Source organism: Pelobates fuscus, chromosome 1 (assembly GCF_036172605.1).
Source record: "Pelobates fuscus isolate aPelFus1 chromosome 1, aPelFus1.pri, whole genome shotgun sequence".
In the NCBI taxonomy this organism is placed as follows: Eukaryota; Metazoa; Chordata; class Amphibia; order Anura; family Pelobatidae; genus Pelobates; species Pelobates fuscus.
This window is the reverse complement of record NC_086317.1, coordinates 127,997,114-128,009,461: the sequence shown is the minus strand read 5'-3', so window position 1 is coordinate 128,009,461 and position 12,348 is coordinate 127,997,114. Positions and strand designations below refer to the sequence as shown.

The 12,348-nt window shown below is 37.4% G+C and overlaps 1 protein-coding gene across 1 annotated transcript in view; it reads left to right on the top strand.

Moving 5' to 3' along the window:
* Window positions 1-12,069, top strand: part of SYT6 (synaptotagmin 6) — a 420,157-nt gene extending 408,088 nt beyond the window's left edge. Inside the window, exon 7 of the mRNA XM_063450305.1 lies at window positions 9,463-12,069. Within this exon, the coding sequence (XP_063306375.1) occupies window positions 9,463-9,534 (72 nt within the window). The 3' untranslated portion in view covers window positions 9,535-12,069. The remainder of the gene's footprint in view (window positions 1-9,462) is intronic.
* The last annotated feature ends 279 nt before the right edge of the window (window positions 12,070-12,348 follow it).

The window sequence follows — 12,348 nt, the reverse complement described above, 5'->3', positions numbered from 1 at the left end:
TCCCCAAAAGATAACCCCCCTTCTCCCTCTCTGTTTTTCCCCTCCTCTCCCCCCTCCTCTCTTCCCCCCCTCCTTTTTTTCTTCCCAGTGCGGTGCCTCCTGCAACATTCTGGTGCAGCTGTTGATAACTATGAATCAACCAATCTCCATAAGGAAAACTAGACTGATTTGTTTGATTAGATACCCCCAGGTACTATGAATAGCCACACTACCCCGAATTATTTAGGGTCCTATCTTAGCGTCGAGATAGAACGCCTAACCTCTCCGCTTTGGAGAATCGTTACCATCTATAGGTAATTTAATTTTAATATATATAAAGCTCTATAGATTCGATATCTATCACTAGATATCCGAACCGGATTTAACCGGGTTCTTTACAGAGTTCACATAGATTTTCAATACCTACACTAGCCCACTTACGAACCAAATCTGGGTCATTGATCCATTAGGGCTTGAAGGGTCACTCATTCAGCCGAAGTATCTGCCACATATTGTCGAATATTGTTGTTAAGTACAGATTTCTGATTTGTTGTTATTTTTGTTTTTACCTTCTGTTTCATACTTGCTAACGAATTATTTGTCCTCAATTTACTGTGATTAACGCTAAAGTAACCACCACTACTTCACATAGGAAACTCTCATTAAGCAGAACCCACACGGTCACTACGAACCCATACTTTTTGTGAAAAAAAGTATTGTAAAAGGACCAATACTCGAGTCAAGTAAATGGCACACTCAGCTTTAACTGTTTTACCCTCTCACTCACTTCCAAGGGCACCAACTATGGCATCTATTACGCTACTAACACAAAATGCAAGAGGCTTAATTGCCCCAGAAAAAAGAACCATAGCTTTAACTGATTTCAAAAGACATAAAGCTGACATAATATTTGTCCAAGAAACACACTTCTGTACTGACTCAGCCCCCAAATTACAAAATAAAGACTACCCGATGGGCTTTTACGGCAATTATACAGGCTGCAAATCTAGAGGAGTTGCAATCTTGGTAGGACGGCTAACTCCATTTACACACCAGGATCACCAAGCAGATGACTCGGGGAGATATGTCGTTGTTAAAGGGAAAATAGGAGATACCCAGATAACATTGGCAAATATATACTTGCCCAATAAAAAACAAAATCTAGTATTGAAAAAGATATTACACAAATTAACCTCATTCCAAGAAGGCATATTGATAGTGGGGGGAGATATAAATATTTCACTAGACGGTGACCTGGACTCCACCGCCAACTCACGACTACACCTCACTCAAACACGGAAACAGGTCAACAACACACTCTACGAAGCTCAACTTAACACAGCTGGAGAGCCATTCACCCCACACGCAAAGACTATTCCTTTTTCTCTCCACCCACAGGGACCTACTCCTGCATAGATACCATTCTTCTCCAACACAGGTTCTTACCCCTGATCACTTCAGCTACATATGGCTCAATTACATGGTCAGACCATGCCCCCATGATGCTGGTACTGTCAATTCCAACCTTACCTAATCCCACATCTCAATGGAAACTCAATTATTTGATTCTTAATAACACAGAGACCATCACACAACTTCGTCACACGGTTGCTACTTATTTCACCGAAAACGCACATCCAGATAGCTCACCTGCTCTAATCTGGGAAGCACACAAAGCGGTAATAAGGGGTGAACTAATTCGAATAGCGGCCTCCCTGAAACATAAGAGAGAGCTAACAATCACACAATTGACAAGAGAATCGAAAACACTAGAAAGTAACCATCAACAAGGTCAAACTTGCCTGGAAGATTATAAAAAACTACTAACTAAAAGATCAGAGCTAACCACATTATTACAACTTCATGCTAAACGTAAAATGTCGCTAACGAAACACACATACTATACGAAAGGAGGGAAGGCAGGCAAACTTCTAGCACAGACTCTCCGACAATCTAAACAAACCACTTTTATAGCAGAAATCAAACAGGAAAATGGCACTCTAACTCGACACATGCCAGACATAATAAATGCTTTCTACAAATTCTACTCAAACTTATATAACCTCAAACAAACACTCCCTTCCTCAGAAGACATCCAAAACTTTCTTAGAACTAGGATTAAAAAAACTCTCCCGACAAACGAAATAGACTTTCTTGATGAACCTATCACAATAGAAGAGTTTACAAACACTGTCAAATCACTCCCATTAGGTAAAAGTCCTGGACCTGACGGATACACAGGCAAATATTACAAGATACTCTGTCAAACACTAGCCCAACACTTTACAGCAGCTTTCAACGTGCGAAACCTAGAGGCCTCCATGCCCACCTCAGCATTGGAAGCTAATATCTCTCTGATACCGAAACCAGGTAAAGACCCCTTGCTTTGTGGGAATTATAGACCGATTTCACTAATCAACGTTGATTTAAAAATCCTGACAAAAATCTTAGCCACCAGACTAAAGCCCTTCCTACCACATCTCATACACCAAGATCAGGTGGGTTTCATCCCAGGTAGAGAAGCTAAACATAATACAACGAAAACAATAAACCTCATACATTGGGCACAAAAGCATAAAATACGCAGTGCCCTATTGGCCATAGACGCTGAAAAAGCGTTTGATAGGGTTAATTGGGCACTGCTTACACACACGATGAGACACAAAAGTTTCGGCCCTAGGTGGCAGGCCTGGTTGTCAGCCATCTACTCAGTCCCCTTGGTACGTCTTCGTATCATCGGCCAGCTATCCCACCCAGTAAAAATCACAAATGGTACGAGACAGGGATGCCCCCTCTCCCCTCTTTTGTTCGTCCTAGTCCTAGAACCTTTTTTACAAGGGGTTAGAGACAATGAAAACATTCAGGGATTTCATATTGATAGCCACGACTATAAGGTCACGGCATTTGCAGATGACCTTCTATTCACCATCTCCAACCCGCTTGCCACAATACCTTATCGGAAATTGAGACATATAGCACAGTTTCCAATTTCCAAGCCAATCTAACAAAATGTGAATTAATGCCCATCTACTCCTCCGCCTCCCTAGACAAGCAACTACGAGAGAAATTTCACTTCTCATGGGCACCCAAATCACTTAAATACTTAGGAGTACACATACCGTCCAACCTAAACAGTATCTTTGAACTGAACTTTCCTCCCCTAATGAAGTCTATTGCCGAAGACCTACACTCCTGGCAAAGACCATGTTTCGGCTGGTTTTGCAGAACAAATATAATTAAAATGAACATTTTACCACGTCTGTTATACCTACTCCAAACACTTCCCATCATGATACCAAACAAGTTCTTCACAACGGTCAAAACCATGATCACTAACTTTATCTGGTCTACACTAAGCAAAACAAGAGATAAAGGGGGAATCAACTTCCCAGATATTGAATCGTACCGCATAGCAACCCACCTTGCTAGAATATACGAATGGACACTAACCAACCCGACTCTACACTGGGTACTGATAGAAAATGCATTATCCACGATTCCTTTGCGAGTATGCCCATGGCTACTCACTAATCCAATCCAACGTCAATTCAACACAGACACCCATCCAACAATTAGGCCCACTCTTCAGATTTGGCAGAAACTAACCAGGTTATCGGAAATTTCCCCCCACCCCTCCCCTCTCTATCCTCTCACACACAACACGAATTTCCAAAGAGGACAATCGGGGAAAACCTATGAATTTTACCATGCTGGCAATGTCCTACAACTTAAGGACATGGTCGAGAATAATAAATTAAAAAGCCTTCTTCAACTGATGCCCAATGCGATTCCAACAGGCAACCAACGTTTACAATACGACCAGTTAATACACTTTATTAAAGGTAAAAACCTCTTACAAAAGGATTTACGAACCATGACCAACTTTGAACAACTCTGTTCTGACCACACACTCTCTAAAAAGATCCTATCCACCATGTATAAAAAAATAAAGGAAACACAGGACCCAACTTTGCCAAACTTTACATAGAAATGGGTGGAGGAACTTCAACAGACATCTCACAGAAAGAATGGGGCACTATCTTCCTAACAGCGCACAAATCAACCACCTCTATTGTAGCTCAAGAAAGTAACTATAAACGCATCGCCCGCTGGCACTACACTCCAGCTAAAATACAACAAATACATAGTTTGAACACACAGAACTGCTGGAGATGCCAACATGAGAAGGCACACCATGCCCACATATGGTGGCAATGTCCGACGGTAGTAACCTATTGGAAGAGAATCCATGCCATGACCCAAATGCTGATTCACAGTAACATTCCATTCACTCCGCAACACTACCTATTCTCACTACCTCCACCAGGTACACGAAGAGAAAAAGCCACCCTTTTCAGTTATTTAGTTATGGCTGCCGCACAACTCATTCCCAAGTACTGGAAACAAACGCAAATCCCATCTATAAGAGAGTGGATAGGTAGGGTAAACAAAATCAGGCAAATGGAAGAAATGACGTACGCAAACACGAAAAATTACCAGACCTTCTCTAAGATTTGGAAGCCTTGGCTAAACTTCCTGGCACCTAAGCCCATTGCCTAATCGATAACCTAGTACACCCCCTGTTCCCTTCCCCCCCCCCAGCTAAGTACAAGCCGCTCAAGCTCGTAGTAAGTACACAATAATCTCTAACATTTAAGTCCAATGATCAACATTTAATTGCAATCACACACTGTATAAAATCAAGAGTCCTACTTTTTATAGTTCCCAATAAAATAGACACATGTATTACATAGCACCAATTATAAAGTAACTCATTGCAATCAGATTTGACAACCTAACTTTATGCCTAACATATCTATTAACAATTAAAATTGACAGCATCAGGCTGGCTTGGTTGGTGTTAGAATTGGTGATTTTTATGATTAATAAAACATTTTTTAAATAAATCTTTTAAAATTAGGTATGGTTAAAAGTCATGGTGGATAATCCATTAGGAAGCACACAATCAAATAATTTTTATTATAATAAAATATTTTTTAAACTTTCTTGCCAGTGGTAACAGAATTTACTGTCATTATTATAGGTATTATAGGTAGGGATAATGTACAAATTCTTATTGTAAGAAGTAAACCTACACCATATAGTACTGCACCGCTATAATTTCTTCTTCCACCACAGTACAGATTAACTCATTGATAATGAATGACAACTGTTGAGAGCAACTGGACATGTGTAGAGGTTAGATCATTTGTGAAAAATTCCAAAGTTGAGTATGCCTCAGACACTCGTTCTGAAGTGTCCCATGTGAACATGGTGTCCTATGTATAATAGTTAAAAGATCTTACAATGTCTTGCTGAATTACTACTTAAATATTAGCCTAGTGGCAAAGAATAGGACCTGTAATTTATAGGTTATTAGATCACTATTAAGGTTATTGTTTTTTCTACTTATGCATGTTTCTTCTTTCAGTTCTTTATTTTTCAATATGTTACATAGTTACATAGTTACATAGCTGAAAAGAGACTTGCGTCCATCAAGTTCAGCCTTCCTCACATTTGTTTTTTGCTGTTGATCCAAAAGAAGGCATAACAACCCAGTTTGAAGCACTTCCAAGCTAGAAAAAAAAATACTTCTTGACCCCAGAATGGCAGTCAGATTTATCCTTGGATCAAGCAGTTATTACCCTACATTGAAAGATTATATCCTTGAATATTCTGTTTTTGCAAGTATGTATCTAGTAGCTGTTTGAACATCTGTATGGACTCTGATAAAACCACTTCTTCAGGCAGAGAATTCCACATCCTGATTGTTCTTACAGTAAAAAAACCTTTCCTTTGCCTTAGACAAAATCTTCTTATGTACTATATGTACTATAATTAACGAAACATTTTTACAATGCCATATGTATATAATTTTAATATATTTTGTGAATAAAACTGGGACAAAACTAAATTAATTTCACTTATTAAGTTTCTCTGGGGTGAAAATGGAAGACCCAATAGATTTACCACTGAGTCGTTGGCCTGTGAAAATTAATATATTTATTGTGATGTAAAATCTTGAACAATATTTGCTTTTCTCTGATTGAACAAATAATTCTAATAAAGAATGTTTTATTCCCATGCAAGGATTTGGACCCTGGCTACCAGGGTGAAAACCAAACTATTTAACTAACTGCTAGGCTTGTAAGTACTCATGTAGTTGCAGATCTCAAGCTTGATTCAGATAGATTCCCACTGTTATAAAATAAAGAGCTTTTTTTCTTAGATAGATTTGTCTGCCTAAAAGTTTAGTCCTCATTGCCTTGTGTCTGCTAGTAGTGTGACTCCCTACACCTTGACTCTCAGAGGAATATAAAATATTTTACTGGGCTTCAAGCAAGATACATATACAGTAATACATGTATGTACAGAGCAATGATCAACAGTGACAGCCAAGTATTCTTCAATATGAACCAGGGATAATTCAGGTGATACTCGAAAATTTAGAATATCGTGCAAAAGTTCATTTATTTCAGTAATGCAACGTAAAAGGGGAAACTAATATATGAGATAGACGCATTACATGCAAAGCAGTTCAAACCATGATTTGTCATAAGTGCGATGATTATGGCTTACAGCTCATGAAAACCCCAAACCCACAATCTCAGTAAATTAGAATATTGTGAAAAGGTGCAATATTCTAGGCTCACAGTGTCCCACTCTAATCAGCTAAGTAAGCCATAACACCTGCAAAGGGTTTCTGCACCTTTAAATGGTCTCTCAGTCTGGTTCAGTAAGAATCACAATCATGGGGAAGTCTGCTGACCTGACAGTTGTGCAGAAAACCATCATTGACACCCTCCATACGGAAGGAAGTTGGATGTTCGCAAAGTGCTGTATCAAAGCACATTAATAGAAAGTTATGTGGAAGGAAAAAGTGTGGAAGAAGAAGGTGCACAAGCAGCAGGGATGACTGCAGCCTGGAGAGAATTGTCAGGAAAAGGCCATTCAACAGTGTTGGGGACTTTCACATAGAGTGGACTGAGGCTGGAGTCAGTGCATCAAGAGCCACCACACACAGGCATGTGTGTGGTGGCTCTTGATGGGCTTCAGATGTCGTATTCCTCTTGTCAAGCCACTCCTGAACAACAAACAATGTCAGAAGCGTCTTACCTGGGTTAAAGAAAAACAGACCTGGTCTGTTGCTCAGTGGTCCAAAGTCCTCTTTTCTGATAAGAGCAACTTTTGCATCTCATTTGGAAACCAAGGACCCAGAGTCTGGAGGAAGAATGGAGAGGCACACACTGCAAGATGCTTGAAGTCCAGTGTGAAGTTTCCATGGTCTGTGTTGATTTGGGGAGCCATGTCATCTGCTGGTGTTGGTCCACTGTGCTTCATTAAGTCCAGGGTCAACGCAGCCATCTACCAGGAGATTTTGGAGCACTACATGCTTCCTTCCGCAGACAGGCTTTATGGGGATGCTGAATTCATTTTCCAGCAGGACTTGGCACCTGCCCACACTGCCAAAAGCACCAAAGTCTGGTTAAATGACTGTGGGATTACTGTGCTTGATTGTCCAGCAAACTCGCCTGACCTGAACCCCACAGAGAATCTATGGGGCATTGCCAAGAGAAAGATGAGAGACATGAGACCGAACAATGCAGAAGAGCTGAAGGCCGCTATTGAAGCATCCTGGTCTTCCATGCCATGCCGCATTGAGGCAGTAATTGCTGCAAAAGGGGCCCAAACCAAGTACTGCGTCCATATGCCTGCTTATACTTTTCAGAGGTCCGGTATTGTTCTATGTACACTTCTTGTTTTATTGATTGCATGTAATATTCAAATTTACTGAGATTGTAGATTTGGGGTTTTAACGAGCTGTAAGCCATAATCATCGCACTTATGACAAATCACGGTTTGAGCTATCTTGCTTTGCATGTAATGCGTCTATCTCACATATTAGTTTCCCCTTTTATGTTGCATTACTGAAATAAATGAACTTTTTCACAATATTGAGTGTTTGAGTATCACCTGTAATCACAAATGGCTACTTTCAGTCAAAGGGAAGCTCTAAAAACGAGAAGGGCTTCATACTTAGATGTCAAATTGTCTTAGGTCTCATATCTGTGCTAATTGTTTCTGTTACTCATTTAGTGTTCTACGAGCCATAGAGAATGATGCAATATAAACTAACGTCGTGGCATTTTAAAAGGAAAATATTTATTTTTGAGCTGCTACAAATTATCAAGTGAATTGTTTACTAAAGTCATCTAAAATGTTCAGCAAATAAGCAAGTATACTAATCCTGTATTATACTGCTCCCATTTTTAGTATGAATTTAATTTATCATTTGACTTTAATTGGACGGCATTTTAACTGGTGATATTTTAAGATGGTGAGCCCAATCACACCCTGCCTTCAAATTTGTGCATCTCTTCTACTCACACTACAATTGGGCAGTTGACTCTGACACTAAAGCATACACTTCCTCCTTCTCGTCTCAAAACTACACATCAATCCCTCTTCTCTGACCACCTTAAGGTCATCACACAACTTCTGGCTTCTGTGTTTAGTGTGTAGCATATAATTAGGTCCAGATAGTAACATACCCCTGATGCTGTGAGTGAATGAGAGCCCTAGAAGAGAAGGCGATGTGCATGTTTATTTTATAGGATAGCCATCCTCAGAGGCCACGATGCAGACTAAATGACTGATGTCACATATACATATGTGGACACATATGTCACATATATATACTGGACTAATACGGCTAATCCAATCTACACTATATATATATATATATATATATATATATATATATATATATATATATATATAGTGTAGATTGGATTAGCCGTATTAGTCCAGTAGAAAATATATATATTTATGAAAGCAGACTATGTGTCATTATTCTTTACCACTACCAACAGAATTTATAATTTTTCACTAGTGTAACAACAATCAAGGGCACTTCTGTACAGCCCAAATTAGTAAAGCTTTATTTTGGTTAAATTAGTGCAATTTTTAGATCCCTCCTTTTTAGCTCCTTCATCGCTGAAGTTAATAACCAATATTAATTAAAACATAGCAAAATATACATAGAATACGTTTTATGTTTTGTTTTATACATTCTATTAAAATTCATTGCTTTGTACCACAATTATACTAGTTTTTACTGATAGATTTTTTTTTTTTTCAACCGACCCACATTTTTGGTATCTTTCACCTAGAAATATGTTTAACAATAAATAATGTATATAATAAATAATTGCTCTTTAAAATAGCAGATGGATCTTAATTTGCATTATATTGACTTCATGTTGGGCCACAATTAAAATTTAAACTAAGTGTATAAACCAATATTGCATAAACATGGTAATTTTATACAAACACAATCTGCTGTTTTTTTATTCAGTTTTGACAGTTTTGATTCGGTAGAATTTAGTATATAGTATAGAAAATTGATTTACACATAACAGTACCTACCAGACTTTTCTGTTTTAAAATTAATTCATGTCAATATTTTTTTTTTGGTTACAGTGGCAAGGCCGGGCAGCCAGTTTTGATAGCCAAGGATCATGTCCTTCACCAAAGCCTCCACCAACCCCCTGAAAGGCACCTATATCAGTGCCTGAATTTATTTAAACCAGCCAGAGGACTTGTTTAAGAAACCTGCTGATGGGCTCCTACAACCAGAAACAGCAAGTCATAAAAATAAATACATCAAATGTATGACTAAGATGGAGCAGAATAAATATATAAGTGGTTTGGTTTTGTCTTCGTCAGTCGTCTCCTGAGATGTCATAATTTGGTGTTGTCCCGATTCCGCTCTCTAAAAGGAGAAAAGTCCTGAAGACGTGAAAGCTGACATTGCTTTCCTATGTGAACAAAGGAAAATACATGTGAAATATAAGTTGTTATGTGGACAATGAATGTATATTGAAGTGTTCTTCTGTATAGGAAACCAGGTACACAGATTCTCATGCAGTGCTATTGCTGTTTAAGCGATTAGTGATGTTTCATATTTAAAGAAAAAAGAGAGACTCAAATGAAATATTTATGAATTTCTATGATATATTTAAGTTTCGAACATTCTTGTATGTTCTTTATATGTGATAAGAGACCACCATTATCAGTTTGTGTTGTCTTTGATAATATTCTGTTGTGCAAAACTGCAACTAAAAAAAAAAACTCACCTTTTATGTTTTTAACTTTGATTACTGCTTACTGTTGCTGTCTCCATCACGCTATCATTCTGTGAAGCTATCACTCTGTGGGAGCTAAACCTCCGGTGTTCCTGCTAACAGTTAGATGATTTATTGATGCATGAAAAGACATCTATTTCAATGCAACAGTGATCTGCCACACATTGCAGATCCCTTTACTGTACTCAGGAAGCCAATGCAGACAACATCGCTCTCAAGGACGTGTTGATCACAGTGTCAGGGAGACACTGCATGTTATCACTGTCATTTGCTTATGGAACTGTGGTGTACCAACTGACATGTATGCTATAAATATTTTATTCCATGTTTCCACAAAAAGCACTTGTGAAATTTCTCTGAATAACAAGACAATTCTTTACTAAAATCTAGATGCTAAGGGTTTTCTTCAAATTGACCAATGAAATCAAAGGGGATCACATATGTTATTCAAGTCACTCTCCTTCATATCAGATAATATTTGAACAAATTATTTTGGACATGGTTATCAAGTTACATCTGTATATATAATAAGTATCTACTGCACCTTAGACTACGATCTCGTCAGAAGAGATAGAGGTGTGTTATATGAATGATTCTCATACATTTCTGCTAACCTTATCCCCTGGTATTTTACAGATCCCCAAAAAAACAAAAACAAAACAACAATCTTGTGTTTTTAAGTGTTGATTTGCATTGATTAACTAAAAAGATGTATTTAGACACAATAATTAAAATAATAACACTCTAGCAAAATAGTGATCAGTTTGGGATCTAATCATGAAATCACTATAGTTCCCAACCTGATACTCAAGGCACACCAGTGGTCCAGGTATTGTCAGTATCCTAAATCCTGGTAAAATGCCTATATGTACAAAATTACAAAGTAAAAATGACGGCACTATGTTTTGTGCCCGGGTGCTTAAAACATATATAGATATCTGCTGCATAAAAATATATGGCATCAATACATGTGTATGTCCAGTTTACAGAAGCATATCTATGCTATGTTTCTAGTTGAGATCCACCATGTTTTTGATTAAATCAATTTAGTGTTAATTTTAGAAAATAAATATTTTTTTTATGAAGATTAGCATTTATATTACATTCATACTTTTAGATCTCTCCCTATCAAAGATTGTTGCTACTGAGCTCAATATAAAAATGGAAAAAAAAGATATACCTTTATTGCCACATTAATGAAACTGAACTACAGTGGAGCATTTTAATTGATATTTTGACCCTCTCAGGAATGGCACCTTATGATCTTTATGGCTTCACTATATCGTATTGTTTATTTTCCTGTCATATATCTGTGGTACCCAAACCTCTGACATAAAGTGAGGTGTGTTGCACTCTAAGAAACATAAATAAGTAGATCTCACATTGAGGGATCTATAAATGCTATAACAAAATTACATGTAAACCTAGTTGATATTAAGTGACCACTAGGTAGGACCTGCTCTAGACTTTAACATAAATCTTCAATGTCATCAGTAGATGTTGGAAAACCTGCAGGCATATCTGTACTTTGTTTTGTGTGACATACCAGGACAACTAATACAAATAACTCAGGAACAAAGGGACCCTAAAAAAGGGCCACTTAACATCTCTTAACATCTGGCTCAGTTTAAAAAAAAATATGAAATAATAACACAAATTATTATTTCACGTAGACAATTAAATAGATTTACTTTTATGAAATGAAGGCAACCCAAACATTGCTAAAGCTAGCCAACATAAATTATTTAAAAAAAACAACTCTTGTCATTTAGCAATTTGGATTTCTATTCTTTGCACTGTTTAACCTTTTTTGATTAGTTTGCTGGAAATGCAGACACCAATGTAGGAAAATCACCATAAAATGCAAAAACTTTTAAATATGTGTCATGAAAGCATATATTTTTAGCACAATATACCATCTTAGAAAAATCACAAAGATAAATACAAAACTAAAAGTGTAGACTGTGATCAAAAAATACATTTGATAAAAAAATTGCGTATTAATTTTATTTTTAACAATGTTTCACAAATTGTGAGTGAAAAGTCTAACAGTTTTTGGCATCTGACATAGCTACCTAAAGTAGTGGAAGAATTGTTACATGGTGTAAAAAACTCACATGAAGCTCTATAATAATGACAATTGAGCTATTCTTTTAACCTGAATTGGCCAGTTTTTTCGATAAGGAGGCAAACCTCCTATCTCTGATTTCCAGAGAATCAA